This window comes from Felis catus, chromosome E1, assembly GCF_018350175.1.
Source record: "Felis catus isolate Fca126 chromosome E1, F.catus_Fca126_mat1.0, whole genome shotgun sequence".
Classification (NCBI taxonomy): Eukaryota; Metazoa; Chordata; class Mammalia; order Carnivora; family Felidae; genus Felis; species Felis catus.
The window spans coordinates 37,660,176-37,680,407 of NC_058381.1; the positions used below are offsets into that span (position 1 = coordinate 37,660,176).

The window sequence follows — 20,232 nt, forward strand, 5'->3', positions numbered from 1 at the left end:
GGGTTCTGTACCTCTCCCAGGGTTTACGCTGGAAGTAGACCAGCTTTCAGATGGCACAAATGGAAGGTAGGCTGAACTGAGCGATGTGACTTCCGGGAGATCCAGGTTTGGGACACATAATTAGCGTTCATTGAAGAGGGTCTTTTCTCATATACTGACTCACGTAGTCATCATTTGTACTTCGTAGAAGAATGTAAATCCAAAGAAATCATTTATCTTTCAGCCTTTCGATCATGTTCTTAATTATCGGCTGCATCCTAGTGCGATCCCAGGAAGCATGGTAGGAGGCAGGGGCCATGGAGGAGTTGATCCATTTGAGAATTCCATCTGTAAGACTTCCCTGATTTCTAGCCCCCTTTGGAGATGGTGACCATGCTTTTCAGCCCCCATCGGTAAAGCGATCATACTAGAATATGAACCTGTTGAGAGTGAAGCAGTCCAGCTCCTGCTTGTTCCTGGGCTCTAGCTGGGCTGTCCGGAGGAGGTTGTGGGGCTTCACCTGCTTGTGTGTCTGGGTCATCTGAGGTACGACCAGGGAAACCACTGTACCAGCAACAAGCTTGACTTTTACTATTTATCAGCCCACTGGGGGCCCCCCTTAAAAAATAGGACCTTAATTCTCATACTTTGTATTTTTCAAGCCTAGAATTTTCTTTTAACAAGTCTGTCCCTTAGGGTCAGGATTAATCTGTTCTGATCTTATCCTGAGAGCAGAATCCAAAGAAACCAGAATCAGTTTCTAGTAACTGATGTAACTCCTCTACATCTAGTAACTGCTGTAACCTAACTCCTCAGTCTCTCTACAACTACCGTCTCAGCAAGGCAGACAACAGACCAGTCCTCACTGGGGAAAGCTGATCTTTTTACAACAGCTGTTGAATGCAGACTGTGGGAACAAGATGTGTATGCCCCGGGGAGAGGCAGCACCGGCGGCTTAATCCAGAGCAGCCACTCTTTATCATATACCGTTTAGTCTCAGCCCTTTTGGCTTAAAATGTACATCAGTCTGCAGCCTGTCTGAAGTGAGGTCTGGCCACATCCTATTTGCCTGAGCCCTGGATTAAGGCAAAGTGAGAAGGCAAGTGCTTTCAGTAGGATCCACAGCTGGGGAGTATGGAGGAAGGGGAAGTAATCCAGGGAGGGCAGGGAAGCAGAGATGTGAAGAAACACGCTTAGTGGGCACATGACCAATTGATTTCTCTGAATATATAAAAACAGTGCTTCAAATAAGCTGTTTCATCCCACTCCCCTAGATCTGTCTCAGGGGTCTCTAGATAATCCTAAATAGCAGCTAAGCGGTAGCTGCCACCAGGGAGCCAGAGGATAAGTGCAATTTTCATTTCCCCTTGGGATCAAATCCAGCTGAGCAAATGGCCCAGATGTGAAGGATTTGCTTGAAGGGCCAGGCAGAGACCATCTGCAGTGCCAGCCATGGAGCTGGATACAGGCCGAGAATTAGCCAGACCACCTCAAAGTCCTGAAGGCCGCAGTGTAGTTACCTCCGGCTTGCTCTTGTTTGACCGATCTGTCCCTCTCTAAAAACGTTGGAAAAAAGAAAATCACCATAATGAATAAGCTAGAACCCACTGCTTCGTGGTCAAGAGAAAGCATTCTTTATTTTTTTTTCCCCATGGTTTATTTCACAGCAGTGAAAGGAATCACTTTTCTGTTCCCAGCTAGACCAGACACAATGGAATTGTTCTGTTGTGCGGTTAGCAAAATTCTCACCGACTTAGGAGCGGTGAGGTTAACTAGCAGGAGCCCAGAGCAACACTACATTTTACTCCCCTGAAATCCCAGGCCAAGGGACCAGGTAAGTGGGAGAGGCTAGATATGGGAACAGGGGCATCTGGTCCCTGAATGGCAAAGTTTTTCCATTCCTTCTTTTTGGAAATGGAGCATTTTGCTACTTCTGTAAAGTCCTGAATCTGCCTACAGTATTTGTATGCAGACTCCTTTTTTTCCTCCCCATTGGGTATTTGGTCTTCTCGTTTTGTCTTTTTCTTCCCCGTGAATGGCATCAGTATCTGTGCAGTTAGAGGGTGGGCTTACTGCCATCTTCAGTGCCCCTGCCCGGCTCAGCCTGTTTCCTCCCCCCACCTCACCCCTGCCAATTCTAGGGCCTTTTTGACCGGTGCTTTTCTCCTTCCTTGTTTCCCTCTGGTTAACATCCTCCTATTCCGGCACTTGTCTCTAGGATTACTTAAGCCGGGGTAGCCTGAACTGACTTGAGAGGATAGAGCCGAACTCACTAAGAAGAAAACTGTTTATATGATGCCTTTTCACCGGTCCTCAGGACAACCTGCCCTGTAGCGCTACTCTTTCTGAGGGTAATTCTTGTGCCGACTGCAAACAGGACCTTCTTTCTCGCTTCTCAGGAAGGTAACTGTTGTGGGCCTCTTGTTACTGAGCAAGCGGTTTGGAGTGCTTCTCACATCAGAGCCAGAAATTCCCCTGCCTCCAGTTGCGTGGACAAGGAGAGAGGGGTCCCATTGGTGACAGCCCTGAAAGGCTGGGAGGAGAATGAGCCAGTGAGATGAGCTTGAGACTAGCCAAAGATGGGGCAGAAGTGGGGAGGAACGATTTGAAAAAGCTAACAAGAGGCACACTCCTTAAACTGGAGGGGGTGTCTGGAAGGGAGAACTTTCCCTTGGCCAGTGTGGGGAGGACATGGAGCCGCTGCCTTGCCTTCTATGCTGTCTCTGGTGTTGCTTTGGATACCAGATGTTGATAAGGAAGGAAGAGTGCTTGATTGGCTCTACCTGAGCAGCCAACCAGGGCAGGTATGAGGATCAACACAGCAGAACCTGGAGCTCCAAAGTCAAAATGACAAGATCTTTAAGGCATTTTGGGTACTTTTTTTGAGCCATTAAGTTTCCCCCCTGCTCTGCCCTGATGGTGTGGAACCTGCTTGGGATTCTCTCTCCCTCTCTCTCTCACTCCCTCCCCTGCTCTGTCTCTGTCTCTGTCTCTCTCAAAATAAATAAACTCAAGGTTTTCCCCCTGATTTATCTTTGAACTTAAGTGGCTTCTTAAGCTTCCTGTGGTGACCTTTTATAGCATTCCCCAGACCCTAACGCTGCCAGTGCCTTGCATGGTTTATAGTTTCTTCTCAAAAAAGGGGTCTTTTTATGAGAAAATGTGGGCTGGGCACTGCTGACTTCCTTTCATCCCAAACACTGGCCTTATGAGTGTCCAGACACAGCTGTGTCGAGTCCTCTAGCTGGATGGGGGGATTCGTCAGAAGCAGAGGGTCTCGCCTTTGTTCCCTGGAGCAGGAAGAAGAGTGGGAAGTAACGAGAGGACAAGACTTTCTGTTGGGGTCTGAGCTGCACCATTCTTGTACAATTTGTTGTCCGAATGATTGACTTCTGGCCTTCATGGAGAGGGCAAGTGGCCAAGTGTCTTTGACTCGGCTCTTGGGGAACATGGAGGACTTGGAAAGGACTTTGGCTCTTGAAAACCAGCCACCAGATGTCTGGCCTCACCCGATGGATCTGTTACTCGCAGTCCCAAGGATAGACAGTTGGAGGGGAGAGTTCTTCATATGGAGCTATAGAAGCCACTTCTTTGTCTTCAGCGAAGGAGGAAGACTCGTGAGCCTCAGCTTCTTGGAGACTTGGCTCTGGGACTGAGCTGGTCCTTGGCTCGTGTCCTGAAGCTCCTTGGAGTTCTCGGACCCCTTCTAGAGTAAAAGTAGTGGCTGCCTTGCTCCCCTCAGGGCGGGGGCTCTTGCTCTCTGGAAGGAAGCTACCCGGAGGTCTGTGGACTAAAAGGCATGGTGGGTTCTCAGGGGCTGGGGGGAGAAATATTTCTGCCTGAGTTGCTGTTAAAGCCAGAAGGCCAGATTCCTCAGGTGGGGCTCCGGTTCCCTCCCAATCACAGATGTCTGCCATGGTGCCCTTTATTTTATTTCCTTCTGGATCTGTGATTTCCCATCGACACAGCTCTGCCATCCTGCTCCCCGTACTGCTTACTCCGTGGGGACTGACTTGGGGTTGGTCAGTGTCCGGAGCCTCTGGCTGGGGGAGGAGCTCCCCGGAACCTGAGCAGACTGTCTCCTGCTCTCTGCTGACTTTTGCTGCTGCTTTTGAAAAGTGTTCTTCAGTCCTCGGAGATGCCGCCTTTTGAGGGATCATCTCTCCTCGCCCTTGGGATTTTCCGTCCACCTCTTGTTCCAGTCCCCCTTTCTCAGCAGCTTCTGTCTTCGCCTCCCAGGGGCAGATGTCTGCTTCTTTAGCAGATGGAGACTCTCTTGCTTCCCACGGACACACTTCTGCCACTCTGGCCCCCACACTGCCTGCTGCCTCCGAACTGCCTTCGCTTCTGGCAGAAGCTTGTGGGGCTGGTTGCGGAGACGGACCCCCACAATCCTGACTCTCCCAGGGACACACCGCCTCCTGTTTCCCATCTGCCCTCTCTGGCTTTTCCTGAACTGCCACAATTTGGGGCTCTGGTCTTCCTGGGACCTTCCCCTTCTCTTGAGGTGTCCCTTTCCCATCCTGTCTTGCCATCCCTTCGTCAGGGACCCTTTCAGTCACCTCCCAGGGGCAGATATCAGCTTTGGCGCTGCCATCAGGGTTAGGATCATCCCACGGGCACACCTCAGCAAGCCTGCCCCCAACGCCAGCCAGGTCCTGAGAGCCGGCCTTAGGTTGGTCACGGCATTGACCATCCGGGTGGGAGGAAGCACCTGCCGGGGTCATGCTCTCCCGTGGACAGACAGATTGTAGTTCTTTGCTTGCTTTCCCCCTATCTTCAGTAGTGAATTCTCCTGCTTTTGAAGACGGGGCTTCTACTGGGGTTTTGTGTTCTGGGAAGGAGCCCATCTTTGCATCTTGTGTCAGGTCCCCTTCCTCCACTGCCTCATCCCTCGCTTGCAAGGAATGTCCCTCTTTCACGTTGCCACTCGTGCTGAGGGATGAGTCTGAGACCTCAGGGCCCTGAGCAGAGGGAGCCCTCAAGTCCTTCTCCCAAGGACAACTAGCTTCCTCTTCTTGACTCTGTTTTGTCTCCCATTTTGATCTGTCTTCTCCCAGGGAGGTGAGTCTCCCCTTTTCTAGAATTGTCTCCTGTCCTGCTGAGTCACTCCCCCTTTCTTGTTCCAATCTTGCCCCAGTAGCTCCTTCGTTCACCTCCCAGGGACAGATCTTGGCTTTCTCACTGGTAGGTGCTTCCTCCACTTCCCAGGGACACACCTCAGCTGCCCTGCACCCCACATGGTCCATTTCCTGGAGTCCACCTTTTGGTCTGTCAGTGCCCAGAGTGTCCGAATGCTGAGAGGAGCCCCCTGGATCCAAGCTTTCCCAGGGACAGGCCACCTCCCGCTCCCAGGCTGGCCTCTCCGGCTTCTTTGGAGAGGTAACAGCTATCTCGCCGGGTCCAGGACCTGCAGAAGCCTTTCCTGTGTCATTTGGAAATTTCCTAATGGCCTCAACTCCCAAAGCTCTTTCCTGCCTTGCTCCAGCACTCACCTCCCAGGGACAGACCTCAGCCTTCTCAGCACGCATGGTTTCTTCCATGTCCCAGGGACAGATCTCGGCAGTTTTGCCTCCCACGCTGCCTGACATGTGGAAACTGGCTTCGGCTCTACCTGTGTCTTGAGGACCTGGTTGTGAGGAGAAGCTGCCAGGGTCCACATTCTCCCAAGGACAGACTGCTTCCGTATTTTGGAGCTGTCCCTCAGGCTTTTCCCAAGCTGCGCCATCTTTGATTCCTGATGTTCCAGGCATTTTCTCCTTGTCCTTTGGAGATTCTCCTGCTTTTGCTGCCTGTCCTGATGTCCAGTCCTCTCTTATTCGTTCATTTACCTCCCAGGGACAGAGTTCTGCCCTGGCAGGTGTTACTTCCCTCAGCTCTGGCCTGGGATCTTCCCATGGACATACCTGTGTTGCCCTGCTTCCTCCATTGCTGAGGAGTTGGCCACCACCTTTGGCTGAGAAATTATCTAGACATGGGCTGGGGTGCCCAGGGGCTGTGCTGTCCTGGGGACACACTGACTCCTGCTGTTGACTACTTTTCTGCACTGCTTTTCCAGTTTGTTCCCCCATCTCTCCAAAGAGCCCTTTTCTAGAGGCTTTCCCCTTTCCCTGGAGAAATTCTCCACCTGTCCCCTGACTCGGCAGTTCCTTCCCCACTACCTCATCACCCAGCTCCCAGGGACAGACCTCTGCTTTCCTGACGGGAGCATCTCCTGCCTCCCATGGACACACCTCCGAGATGCTACTGCCCAAACTCCCGGAGCACACAGGGGTTCCCGGGGCCGGAGTAGAGACTGCTGAGGGACCCCGGAAATCTGTCCTCTCCCACCGACAAAAAGACTCCAAGTCTCCACTCAGTTTCTGTTCTTTCCAGAAGGTTGCTTTCTTGGGGGGTTCCTGCTTTTCCTGGGGAAGCTTCACTCCCTCCTGGAATGGTTTTCCATTCTCTCCTTCACATGCCTCCCAGGGACAGAGCTCTGCCTTGGTAGTGTCAGGTATACAAGCTCCTGGGCCTGTGGCTCCCTGCTGAGGCTTCCCCACCTCTCTAGCGTCTAGCCGGCCCGCTGCCTCAGACCTGCCATCGTTTCTGTCAGAGTCCTGAGAGGCTGACCAAGAGCACAGACTCCCAGGATCGGCACCCTCCCAGGGACACACCACCTCCTGCCCCCTGACCAGCCTCTCTGGCTTTTTCCGAGCAACGACAGCCACGTTTTGGGGCCCTGACTTTTCCGACGCCTTCCTTCTCTCTTGGGAGTCATCCAGAGCTTGTTGTTGTGTCCCCTTCTCAGGGCCCCCTTCACTCACCTCCCAGGGGCAGATCTGGGCCTTGTTGCCACGGTCAGGCTGACTTGCTTCTGACTGGGCGACTTCCCTGGGGCATACCTCTGCCATCCTGCGGTCAGCACTGCCCGTGGGCTGGAGGCCAGCTTTGGGCGGTTCCCGCCAGCCCACGGGGGCTTCTTTTGCTCGCTCGGCAGTTTTGTCCCCGACTGTGCCCTGCCTGGCTTGCCTCAGTGCAGCAGACCCTGCTTTACCGTCTCTCTCTACTTTTGCCTCCCCGGGACCTTGGGATGCCCTCCTGCCTCCCTCTTCTTGTTCCCTGCTGCCCTCCTGGTGGTAGACTTGGAGCATTCTGCTGGTGTGAGCGTTCTGTTGGTTCTGGAGGGTCTCCTCATCGTCACAGGGTGCGAGGGCGGCCTGCTTACTCACGGCCTTGGGCCGGCCTAGCCTGGGAGATCGGGGGCAGGCCCCCACGCCCTCTCCCGAGGCTCTGCCCTTCTCCTCCGCCTCAGGACTCCCTTCCCCGCTCTCCTTCTCTCTGTGAGTGCTCCGAGAACGGGTCAGAGCTTTGATAGCCAGGCCGAGACTGTGCATGGAACCCTGCTGAACAGGGGTCTTGAGGCTGTGGGATTTAGAGAAGACCTTGGACTTGTCTTCATCCCCCTCACCGGCTTCCCCTTGGAGACGTCCATCCTCTGTGGCCATCCCACTCTCCCCCGTCCCTCTTCTCTCAACTGCAACCGAGAGGGCCCTCCAGAGCTTGGCCCGAGCCGGGGCAGGGGAGTGGTTGCCTCGCTCTGGCCCCGCGGGGCCCTCTGGAGCTACATTTCCTTTCTTGACCGGCAGTTCTGCGTTCTCCCAGGGGCAGATGAAGGTGAGCAAGCTGGGGCTCTGGGGGGGTACTGGGACTGGTGCCAGGGCGGGCAGCGGGGTCGGGGCTGGGGCTGGAGCCGGCATCAGAGCGGGAGCCAAGGTGGAGGTGGGGGAGAGCATCCTCGGCTCTCCCAGGCAGGCCCCGGACAGGGCCATGATGGGTGTGGAGACCTGGTGCCGGACGGGCGGGTGAGGCAGCCTTTTCGTGGCCTCCTCCTGAAGACTCCCGGCGGCGGCGGCGGCATGGGAGCCGTGCACACTGCGGCTCTTGGCAGGGGAAGGTGGGGCTGACAGGGGCGCCCCTCGAGCTCGCTCCGGCCTCCTGGCCGATGGCCTCCTCACTGGGCTGGCCGAGGCTGCCTCGGCCTTCTTCCTCTCCTCTCGCTCCTTCGCCAGCCGATAGGTCTCCTCCAGGTAGGCCTGGCTGGCTAGGAGCAGGGCCTGTTCCCTGGAGCCCGCCACCACGCTGAGCGACTTCTGCAGGGACGCGGGCCGGGCCCGGGGCAGCCTGTCGCCCACCGTCAGGTTGTGGGCGCTGGCCGACCTGAAGCCCAGGCCCGGGGGCCCCTCCGCCGCCTCCCGGCTCTCCCTGCTTTCCCGCGAGGCCTTCTTGGCCAGCTTCCTCCTCAGCAGCGAGTCGAGGAGCGGCGGGTCCTGCTCGCGGCGGCGGCTGTGGCGGTCGTGGTCGTAGGCGCTGCGGGACTTGCGCAGGGCCGGGGGCCCCTCGGGGTCCTGGAGGCTGGAGCTGAGCAGCCGGCGGCGCGAGGAGCCGGGCAGGCTGCCGAGGCTGGGGGAGCCCGAGTCCCGGGAGTGCTGGCGGGCCAGGGCCTCCGGGAACTCGGCCAGGCACCTCATGAAGGAGCGGCCCAGGCCCTGGCGCCAGCTGCCCCGCTTCTTGGGCAGGTGCGGGTTGTTAGCGGCCATCTCCTTGGTCTTGTGGACCTCTAGCTGGGCGTAGAGCTTCTTCAGCTCGTCCTGCGGGAAGGGGAGGGGTGGGGAGAGCAGAGCCCCCGGTCAGATGCACGGCTAAGCTCTCTCCACCCCCCTGGGGGCTGCCCTGCCTCCCCCTCGGCCGTTATTTGGACCACTGTCTCTGCACATCTCTTTCTCACCAAGCTGTGTTCCCTCCCTGCTTTGCACACTCTCAGAATTCGCCTGTCCACTCCCAGCCAGTCCTCTCGGACCCAAGGATGCAGGGTGCACCCCTTTCTCTGGGGGCACTGTCATCTGATGGGAAGCCACCGGCTTGGGGGGTGGGAAATCTGGGTTTGAGGCCGGTGACCCATCATGTGCCTGGAGGCTATTTCTAGAGCTCTCTGTCTCTCTGTTTTTTGGTTTTTTTTAAATCATTTTGGAGAGACAGAACGTGAGTGGCAGAACGTGGTTGGGGGCAGCGGCAGAGAGAGGGAGACACAGAATCAGAAGCAAGCTCCAGGCTCTGAGCTGTCAGCACAGAGCCTGACACGGGGCTCAAACTCAGGAACCATGAGGTCATGACCTGAGCCAAAGTCGGACACTTAACCGACTGAGCCACCCAGGCTCCCCTCTCTCTGCTTCTATGGGTTCAGTCCGTCAAGCAGCCGACGTCCAACTTCAGCTCAGGTCATGATCTAACGGTTCAAGAGTTCGAGCCCCGCATTGGGCTCTGTGCTGACAGCTCAGAGCCTGGAGCCTGCTTCAGATTCTGTGTCTTCCTCTCTCTCTGCCCCTCCCCTGCTCGTGCTCTGTCTCTCAAAAATAAACAAACATGGAAAAATATTTTTTAATTAAACAAACAAACAAAAAAAGAACCGGCCACCTACTGTTAGCTTCCTTAAGAGGATCGCATGAGCTCAATGGTGTGAAAAGTGTCATATTCAGGTGCAAGTGAGGGAATGGGACTTTGAGAGTCTTACACTTTTGGGTTTCTCCCCAGAGCCAGCATCGGGAGAGAGACTGGGTGCTGTTCCACAAAGCGGGGGGCCCAAGGCAGCACTGCTGTGGCAGCGCGCCCCCATACTCTCTGGCCTCCCTGCTCGACGGGGCCTCAGGTCAGCCTCTTCCCAGGGGAGCAGAGCCCAGAGGGTGAGGAGGACATGGGGGAAAGCCAGGCAGAGACACTTGGGACAAGGAGGGAATTGGGAGATGCAAACAAGTCAGGTGTACAGAAGCCCCGTGGAGATAGAAGGAATGGACAGATGGCTTCCTGAGATTGTTAACCACACCTTAGGTTTTATCAGACAACGGGCTTAGACCACCAAGTTTCCTTATTTCCTACCCACTGAGCCTCTCATTTGGGTTCCGTGACTATGACCCTCCTAAGCAGAAAAAGAAGAGTAAAGACGCTCTCCCGAGGTAAGACTCAGGAAGAACTCCCTTCCTCTAAGACCGCCAGGTCCAGGGAATGGGTATCCTGTTGTGGAAATCTCTGGTAGCCACTAACTGCCTGAACTACCCAGCCCCATAGCTGGCCCTAGGGTCATCCGCAGCCCGAGTGTAATGGGGACTGAGAGGCTTCTCAATCTGCCCCTCATGATGCCTCTGCTGAGTGGGGGTGGAGCTCCACTCATGGGTCTACGGCCTGGGCCACAGGGACCTTGGGGGTCTTTCCACTTGGGTGGTTTGTGACCTCATCTGAATAGAGTCAGGGGGAAGCAGCTTAGGGCAATGGTGGAGAAGGGAGGGAGGCAGGTCTTAGAGAGAGGGAAAGCTGGGGACAAGAGGGGACCTGCAGTGGTACACAGCCCAGCTGGCAGGGCAGCAGCGATCCTGGCCCAGTCCCGAAAAGCTAGCATCCAAAGGAGGCAGGGAGGGCGGCGCATACCCGAATGTCTCCGGGGTCCAGGCTGCGCTCGCTCCAGGCCGAGGCGATGCTGCTGTCCAGGTAGGAAGCTGACCGCTGGAGGTCCAGCTCGTCCTCATACACCTCATCCACAATCTCCTCTCGGGGAGGAGCCCCCGGCTTCTGGAACTGGCCAGGGTGGGTGTGACAGGGAAAAAGAGTCAACTGCGCTCCCTGTTCACGCCTATTCCCACCCGCCTCATGAAATCCAATCTTCACAGCCTCTCTAATTTGCAATTCTGAGGGCATGGAGACTTTTGCTCCCCCTCATTCTCCCTGAGTTTCTCTAGCTCAGAGACCGCGGAGGGGAGGTCCTGAGCCCCTGCCCCCACAATTCCTAGCCATGTCCTTCAGCTCCCCAACCCATCCCTCTGTAACTGCTTCCAAGATGATTTTTCAGAGTCCACCAAACGAAACTGCCAGTTGTGTTACAAGGACCCCTACAGCCCTAGCTCTTACTTCCTTTGCCCTGAGATTCGAGGCGGAGAGATACAATAGCTTCCCCCCCCACCCCCCCAAGTGGACTTCCACTCAGCGCCCTGTGGCTCCGCCCTCTCACCCCCGGATGTCATCCTCACTCTGACCTGGAGAGGGCGCTGAGGCAGCAACAGATCCACGGGGCGCCCCTTACAAAGGGGCTGGGGTCTGGCTCACAGCCAGGAGGGGCAAGACCTCACCTTAGGAATGAAGATCAGAGCCAGCGTGGTGGTGACCGTGCTGTGGGTGTGGAAGAAGAAGAGGAGCAGAGTCCAGTCCGGGTGCAGGGAAGGAACCAGCACAAATCTGAGGGTGGGAGGGGAGGGGAACGAACGTTACCGGTGGGTGGGAGGGAGTGGCCTGTTCCCTCTCACCTGTCTCACTGGCCCACCTCCCAGCCTGAGCCCTGATCTCCGTGGAGGTTCTGGGTGGGTTGGAAAGGGCAATTTTCCTTCTTCCTGCCCTCTCTTCGGATGTAGGTCCCACTTCAAGCTCACGTTAACCCCCACCTCCGAGAAGCCCTCCCAGACTACTCTTCTCTGGTTGCCTAGAGCACAGACTTGTCCTCCACACCTCTGTGATGGGCTGTCCCGTGGGTCGATTCTGCCTGTACCACAGGGCCAAGTCCTAGCAGACCCTCAAAGCAGGCCTGTTGCTGGATCGGCTGAGGTGGGAGGATGGTGGGGAAAGGCAGGGAGAATTGAGCACGTGTGGGAAGGAGCACGGTGGAGGTGCCGGAGACGGGGCTTGGGAATAGGAGAGGAGTTAGGAGTGCGCATGCTTCCTCTTTTTGGGTGTCGGGTGAGACAAGGGGTGCAGGAAGGGTGTCTGCCGGGTAGGGAGAGAGCTACAGATGAGAGGCCTTCCTCGCCTTGCCAAGGCATAGCTGTGCTGCGAGGATGGCTGTGGGATGGGGTTCCCTGGCCTGGGAGAGGCAAGGAGTGGTGTGAGGGTGGGAGGAGTGGTGGGTAGGAGGGCCCGTGCTCACCTGGCTGCATGGAAGGCCGCAGAGAACAGCAGCTCATTGTGCAGGGCGATGCCCATGTAGCGCGGCTCATGGAAGGCCGAGGGGACGGCTCGGGTGGCGTAGCAGAGGAAGCTGCCCCAGCACAGGAGCAGCATCTCGGCTGTGGGAAAGCAGGGGCCACCGAGTCAGGCACCGCCTCAGCAGCCCCTTTCTCTGTCGGGTGTGCTGGGGGGAGCCTGGGCCAGGGGTCTGGAGACAAGGCAGGAGGACTAGGTCAGGAGCACCGCCCCCCCCCCCCCCCGGAGGTGCAGGGCTGAGGGCCAGAGTGAGGCGGGCTCAGTGGGAGCAGCTCACCCACAACCATGATGTAGTCCCAGCGGTCGTGGTGGCACAGGTAGAAGTGGCGGCCTGCGAGAGTGTGGCCTCGGGTCACCAGGGGCGTGTGGATGCCTCGTTCCAGGGCCCCCGCCGTCCACACGGCCAGGAAGCCCAGCACTAGCAGCAGGAGCAGCCCCAGACGCTGCAGCAGCCGCCCGTTGCTCAGGTGGGGGCCCCGCTGGGCCGTTCGGGACAGAAACAGCTGGAGCACCCTACAGGGGTGTGGGGCATAGGGGGAGGACCAAGGAGAGGGGGCCAGGTCTCTGGCCTCTGTCCGTGGCTTCCTTCCCCTCCGTAAAACCCAACCTCCTGTCCCTTCCATGGTGTGCTGCCTCCCCGCCCCACAAAATGTTGCATGCTGGGGAGGGCTACGGTGACAGGGGCAGGCCTGGGGGGTGGGCCGCGCACAGGGGGGTGGAGCTGGCTGGGAAGAACTCCACTCTGTTCCAGATGAGCTGGGGCAGCCCGGAGTGAGCAGCATGAGAGCAAGGTCTGCCCCAGACCCTACCTATAAAGCTTGAGTATAATGGTGCCGTAGACAGTGGCAAAACCCAGCAACCGGACCCAGCGGAGAACGATGCAGCGGAAAACACTGGGCTTGAAGTACAGGATGAACACCTGGGGGGGGGGGGGAGAGGAGGAGGGGTGGGGGTGGGAAGAAGGGGGCAAAAATAGCTACTCTTAGCTGCACTTCCTCTTTAAAAAAAACGTTTTATTTATTTTTGAGAAAGAGTGTGAGCGGGGGAGGGGCAGAGATGGGGTGGGGAGGGACAGAAGATCCAAAGAGGGCTCTGTGCTGACAGCAGTGAGCTGATGCAGGGCTTGAACTCACAAACCATGAGCCAATGACCTGAACCGAAGTCAGACGCTCAACAGACTGGGGCACCCAGGTGTGCCCACCACTGTACTTCCTCTAATGTGCTAGGCCTATGCTAAGCCCATTGCTGACCTTCCTAACAGCCTTGCAGTAGAGGCATCATCACCTCCCTTCTGCAGAGGAGCGGCTCAAGTATCAGAGAGGTTAGGTAAATTGTCCTAAGTCACACAGTAAGTCATAGAGCTCTTTTTAGTCTGGACTCTTTGGCTCCAGAGCTCACTAGGCCAGCCTGTCATTTGTAGGTATGAGTATGGGGATTTGGAGGTCTCTGAATCTCCCCAAGAGAGCAGAAAGGAGGAAGGATTCTGGGTTGTGGAGGGCGCCAGCCAGGGATGAGGCGGGGCCAGACTCTGGCCACAAACTCACAGGGAAGTAGAGAAGCAGGGATCCAAAAAGGATGGTCTCCAGCAGGACAACTCCAGAGGCTCGGATCCTCTGTGAACCCAGAAAAGAGAGAGGCGTATAAGCAGGGCAGTGGGAGGACAGAGGCTGGACGATGGTGGGAGGAGAGTCTCAGGCCTTTTTTAGGGGTCACTTTTACTGGCCTTGAACCAAGGCCTTGCCTTGGAACATCAGCTCCGCCCTCTCTGCCCACAGCCACGGCCCCACTCCCACCACAGGCTCTTAGCTACACCACGCTAAGCAGGGTCCAGGTGGCACAAAGCTCGAGTCCCCCAGCCCCATGCCTCTCCTGATCCCAGCCTGGGCCTCGCTGGAGACCTGGGCTCAACTCACAAGTTGTTGGAGCTAGAAGGGATCTCACGCGTTCCCTCGAAACTTTGGGTCAGACCGATTCTTTGTCTAGGTAACCCCTTCTCTGCCTGGTAACCATTTAGCTGGCCCTCAGGCCTGGCTCAAGCGTCACGTTCTCCAGAAAGTCTCTCCCGGACCATCTTCGGCAGGACAACTGGGGCCTTTCTCTGAGCTGCCACAGCTATACCAATACCCACTTTCCCCCCTCGCCTCTGTTTTGCTGCGCTTTTTCCTTACTTGCCTGCTTCCTCCTTTCAACTGGGAGCCCCACGAGGGTCCAGATCACTTCCCCCGAGTACCTACACTGTGTTTTGAGCCAAGTCCAATGCCTCCATTTTCCAGGTGAGGAAACAAATCTAAGGCAGCGGGGCCACTTTGCCTAATGTCACACAGTGGGTGAGTTGAAGAATTCAGACCAGAACCCATTTCTTCTGAGCTCTAGTCTTAGGTAGTCTCTGGTCTCCAGTTGATGCTGGGGACCCGAGGTGGGAAGGACGCAGGTAGGGCAGAGACGTGGGGCCTTGCTTGCCTTGCTTCGGCGGCAGCGGTAGGAGGCCAGCATGCTCAGGAAGACGGCCAGCATGCAGCAGGCCTGGCAGGCCAGGACCGCGGCCCGCAGCCCCAGAGCTTCCTCCACCAGGCACGGCGTGGCATCCACGCAGCTGGTGCAGCCCTCCGCACATGGCCGGCACCGCAGCAGCCTCCCAGAGCTGCCCTGAGGGGACCCGAATTGCCCAGTAGGCTGGGCGGCACTCTCTTCTAACCCTATAAAGAACAAGATGGGTGCAAGGAGAGGGGGATGGCCCGGGGCATCCCAGCCTGCTCTCGCACGGGTCACCGTAGCCCTCTCCCTCTCCGTCTGATGGTCTGTCACCGCCGGGGCAGGGGCTGGGAAGGGGAGGAATGAGGAAGTGGATATTCCCAGGGGAGGACAGGGTACTAGGAAGAGGTGATGCCAGGCTAGGGTTCGCTGCAAGGTCAACTTGCATCAGATTGGCATGTTGTGGGGTCATTTTCAGAAGGCGCAGACACCCCCAAGTTGGACCCTGCCTGCCTCTCCTGCTTCTCTTGACCTTCTGCCCTTGCCCCACAAGTCTCCTCCCAGCCTGCCTTTTTCCCTCAGGTGCCCCGCCCGCCCGGCCCAGCCTGACCCTCACCACAATAACCCTCACCACAATGAACATACCCCCGGAGTGGCTTGCCCCGTAGAAGCCGGGTCGGCAGCGGCACAGGTAGTGGCCAAGGACAAAGCCCTGACTCTCCAGGGGGACACACTGTGGGGATGACAAACATGATAGGTATTTATATGGGGATTTCCCTTTTGGGAAGAGGTGGAGGGTACATGTACCTTCCAATCCACGGCCCCTGGTCCATACGAGGGGCCCCTCCCTACCGGAAGTCCTCCCTAGTCCTTAGGAAGCCTTCCCTCCCTGGAAGCCCTACTCTAGCCCCGCGGTTACCTCTTTTCAACATACAGTTTGGGGACAGATCACCCTTTTATTCTGACTTGCAATGACAGGAGCCATACAGGTCTCATTTCCTAGTGCCCAGCTGTCGGAGCGAGGGGCTGGGCGAGGTGGAATTTGGGAGAACTCGGAGTCCGATCGCACCTATGTGCCTACATCCTGCTTCAAAGGGTCCCCCATCAGCCTCCCTCTTTGGCTCACAGGTGAGTTGAAAAGGCCCCCACAGAGGAGCAGTTTCCCCTACCAGGTGCCATCTGGCTTTGGCACAGGACTGCTTTCCCCAGCCCTAATGCCAGGCTAATGCCAGGCCAGTGGGATGCCAAGGCCAGCTCTTTACTCCACCTTCACCCATTGATGTTTGCCCAGCAGGGGACCGAGCAGACCTCAGAGCCAGGCAGGGAAGAGGAGCACGTGGATGAGGTCAGCTCTGCTGCAGGGAGTGGTTAGGGACAGACAGCAGTGGGATAAAGGAAGGGGTTCACCCTGGGAGATTCCATATCTGGCACCTTTCACCTAGAAAAGTTAGAGGGTGATGCTTCTGAAATTGGGGCCCAGCTTCCCCTCTTGCCCGGGGCCCTAGAACACGCTCTGTTTTTGCCACAGTCTGCAGAGTCAGACAAATGCGTATGGAGACGAGCTGTGGCTGGGTTTAATAAGGCACCGAATAATGGCGGCCCTTCTCCATCCCTGGACTTACAGTTTCAAACACACGTGCCCTGAAGAGCAACGGATGCCCAAACCCGCCCCACCTCCCAGCAGCCTGCAGGGCTCGCCTTGGCTCCGCTTCAGCCTAGGAACAACATGCAGTCGAGTGCAACCGTGGAGCGGATTAGTTCACTGGCCTCCCAGTTTCCCAGCCCTTGGCTTTCAGGATTACCAGCCATTGCTTTCCATCATCCAGATTCTCCTGCATCCATGGCTTTGATTCTGCCGGTATCTGGCTTTGGTTCCATCACCTTTACTGGTCCCAGAGCTCTTCAAGCTCCTTCTTTGGTTAGATTTCTCCCCTACTCCAACCAACCATTACACTTGGATCAACAGACACCAACAGAGCATCCTTTGTGGGTCAGAAGGAACCCAGAGCTCTGTCGACAAGGAGAATGTAGTCCAGGAGAAGGAAAGGGGATGACTAATAGGGGCTCAGGTTGCGGTCCTGGGGATGGATGCTGGAGCACCCAGTACCAAAAGGGAGAGGCACACTGAGATTTCAAAGGAATGAGGGTGGCTGTCTCCAGTGGGAGGTGGGGAGTAAGCTGTAAGTGTCCTCACTGTTTTTTTAATGTACGCTCTACGCCCACTGTGGGGTTTGAACTCAAGACCCCGAGATCAAGAGCTGCATGCTCTACCGACTGAGCCAGCCAGGAGCCCAGTCACTTTCTTTTTCAATGTTCACATGTATATATATATATATATACACAATTATATAAAATTTATATAAATATAAATATATAAATATTCACATATATAAAAATATTATATATATATAAATGTTCATATATATATATATATATATATATATATATATATATATATATATATATATATTTAATGGCTCCGAGCTGTCAGCAAAGAGCCAGACCCGGGGCTCGAACTCACACACCGTGAGATCGTGACCTGAGCTGAAGTCAGATGATCAACGAACTGAACTACCCAGGCGCCCTCAATGTTCATATTTTTGATTATTCATTCAACCTTAAGCGCTATTGCGTATCAAGCCGGGGGAGTTGGGAATTTCTCAGAAATGACCATCAATGCATCCTTTCTGAATTTTCTTCTTCCTCTTTTTTTTCTTTCTTTCTTTTTTTTAGTTTCTGTTTTTTATTGAAAGACAGTTGACAGTAAGTGCCCTCACTTTTAACAAGCCTGGTATCCCATCTCTGTTTATCTCATCACTAGGGATTCCCCCGAGGCCCTGAGAGGCTGGTACACTTTTGTCAGCTACTCCTGGGAGCTGGGTGGTGGCAGTGACGGGAAAGGGGAAGGGAGGCAGGACCCTAGCGCCCCACCCCACGTCACCATCCTCCTTATCCTTACCTGAGTGCTGTTGAGGTCACACAGGTGTGTGTTAGAGTACCAGCCCGGCCCATTGGCACACTGATTGATGTCCACGCTCTGAAGATCGACGATCATCTGCACCTGCCCCCTAGGGCAGTGAATTGGCAGTTAGGGGTACCATGAAGGATGCCAAGGTGGACGTGTGTCCTTGGGCCCCAGACTAGGGTGGAATGCAAGCTTTGCAACCTTCAGCCTAGTGGCTGCAGTGTGTCAGGAGAGAGGGCAGGGCTGCATTCCATGTCTCTAGAGCTATTAATCCTCACTGTTTCTGTGGGCAACGATCTGCTTTCCTGGAGGGTTGTCCCCCCAACATCCCTCGGCTTTTCAACATCCTGGCATGTCCTGGTTTCTATCAATGGGTGGAGGGAGGGGGCATGTCAAGACATGTGGGAGCGGGGGCTCTGATGATCTGTCTGAAGGGGATCTTCACACTTCTCCACTGCATGGACACACACACACACACACACACACACACACACACACAGAACTCAGCTATTAACCACACCCCCCACACTCTGCCCAAACCAGATCTGAATTGATCACAGCAAAGGAACTGTGGAATGGAGCTGCCTGGCCCAAGGGCTCCCCACCCCTGCTCTGGGCTGAGGGGGGGAGAGCGCTGGCTAGGAGCCAGGCTGCTGGCTGGCACGAGGGAACCCTGCTAGGAGCAATGAATGGGGACACATAGCTGGGAAAACAATGTTGATTGTCGCATGCCTTGCAGTTCTGTGTCCATTTGCTGCCTCCTTCCCACCAGGGCTCCCAGTGACCTCTTTATTCTGAAGGAGAAAGTCGGTTATTTGAAGAGTACCAGTCAGGACAGGCAGGACTGGAACCCACTTGATCTAAGAGTATAGCCATTGGGAGTGACCCTGGGGACCTGGCCGACTCCTAGACGGAAAGGGCAATGGTTCCAAGCTTCCCCACCACCCCCGCCCCCGCCCCCCAAAGAACTTTTCCTCCCTTGGAGAAGTCTCCTTTTACAGTTCTAGACGGCTAGAGAGCAGCAGGTTTGGCTCCTGGAGTGCCCGTCTGGCTCTTCTGAGACGTCTCGTGCCTGGGCCATCACTGTCATCCACATCAAGCCTTCCCCTGCCTTCTCCCCACTACTCAGACGTGGACGCCAAGACCTATGCCCTGCTACATCCACACGTCCATACGCACACATGCGTATCCCCACATGTAAGTGGATTGATTCATACACACTATGTCACTATGTATACTCGCACCTGTGTGTGCTAACAGTTACAGAATCCCAGAGTCAACTGCAAATATACACAGCTGAATGCGAATACGCACATCTGTGCCCCCCAGACACGTACGCGTGTGCCAAATGGCCCACGCACAGCTGGCTGGACTCGAGCCCCCCCACCCCCACATACCCACAAACGCGTCGAACACTGCACAAACGTACTTACCTGACCTCTGGGCTGAGGTCTGGCTTGAGTCCGTAGAAGGTGGCAGAAAGCGTGATAAGCCAGCCAGGACGGAGCCGGCCGGCCTGGCATTCCAGAAAGGGGGGAGATAGCTTCACATGCTGCATGTCTCCCACATAGCCGTCCCCCTGTGGCCATTTGGGGCTGCCGAGGCTCCCTAGGTCATTGGTCAGCACCCGCTTCTGCAGGGCAGAGGTGTCCGGGGCCCCGGTTGGGCTCTCCTCCTGTACCCTGCTTCCAGACAAGTCCTGAAGGATGGTCTCCTCCCCTATCCGGGTGGCCTGCAGGGCCAGCTGCAGGTGGCTGGCCCCTGGTGGAGGGTTAAAGATCAGGAAAGCCCGGTACGCCCTTGGGTCCCCCTCGGCCACGCTGCGGACCAGTGCCTGGTACCACTCCACATCCTCCTCCACACTGGACTCGCGGATGTCGTTGGCTTGTAGCAGCATGTTGAGGAAATTGGCGGCCTGGGCAAGGGTGCCCGCTGCCCTCCACAGGACCGGGGGGAGCCCCGGTCTGGCTCCTGCGCCGTGGGCTTCGTAGCGCTCAGTGCAATTAGCCCCTGACAGCTGTTGGGCATCTCCAGAGTAGAGAAAAGCCAGGGCTGCCTCAGCCCCCTCTGGGGGTACCCACATAGGTACGGAGCCCGGCTTGACTTGGGAGGACAGTGGCGGCAGAGAGCGGAGGGGCCGTGGGTCCCCCAGAGCCCAGCTGCAGAAGAAACAGCAGCCCAGCAGCCCCCATACAGGGTGGGGCGCGACCACTGCCCTGGTGCCCATCTTCGGGGCAGCTCTCGGGGACCCCGGGGTCCAGGCTGCCTGGGGGATCAGCAGGCTCAGGAGAGCCCAGGCAGAGGCTGGCTGGCTCCCAGCCTCCTGTCCTGGCTTTCTCTCTTCCTCTCTCCCTCTCTCTCTCACACTGGGCTGTCTTGCCTGTTTTTCCTTCTCTCTAACGTCATCAGCAGGCTTCTGGATGTAGGCATGAGGGCTCTGCCCCTCCTCTCTCAGTGTGACCCCCCCCCATTGGAAACCCTCTTAATCCTGGCACCACCCCTCTTCCCTCCTCCTCTCATCCAGCATCTAGGCTCCCTCCCCCCACTCCCCACCCTACATCAGCTCCAGAGAGACATAAATGGGAGGGGAGAGGAAGAGACCAGTTGTTCTCTCCCTCCCTCCTCCCTCCCTCTGCCCTTTGCTCCATTAGGAGAGATGGGCAAATCCTGGATGGGGCGCCATAGCAACCACAGATGAGCTCGTGCCCCTCTCTCCACCCCTCTGCTCCACTCAGCCTCCTGGCAGCAATTGCGACGGGCACGATAAAGGGCCAAGCCGCAGGTCCTGGCAATCTGCTGTGGCTGCCCGTATCCCCCTG

The 20,232-nt window shown here is 56.4% G+C and overlaps 1 protein-coding gene across 2 annotated transcripts; it reads right to left on the minus strand.

Annotated features, from left to right (window-relative positions):
• Positions 1–1,590: 1,590 nt before the first annotated feature.
• GPR179 (G protein-coupled receptor 179) lies at positions 1,591–19,809 on the minus strand. Of its 2 annotated transcripts, none has more exons than XM_003996811.3 (11): positions 18,847–19,809; positions 17,408–17,516; positions 15,094–15,181; positions 14,437–14,672; positions 13,521–13,589; positions 12,786–12,895; positions 12,254–12,489; positions 11,921–12,059; positions 11,133–11,238; positions 10,438–10,584; positions 1,591–8,609 (listed from the first exon to the last, which is right to left on the minus strand). In XM_003996811.3, the coding sequence occupies exons 1-11, from the start codon at positions 19,638–19,640 to the stop codon at positions 3,501–3,503; spliced, it is 7,143 nt and encodes a 2,380-aa protein (XP_003996860.1). In that variant the 5' UTR covers positions 19,641–19,809; the 3' UTR covers positions 1,591–3,500. The 2 variants fall into 2 exon arrangements, with proteins under 2 accessions (XP_003996860.1, XP_019673337.1); XM_019817778.1 differs by having other exon boundaries at positions 17,408–18,207; positions 18,847–18,928.
• Positions 19,810–20,232: the final 423 nt, after the last annotated feature.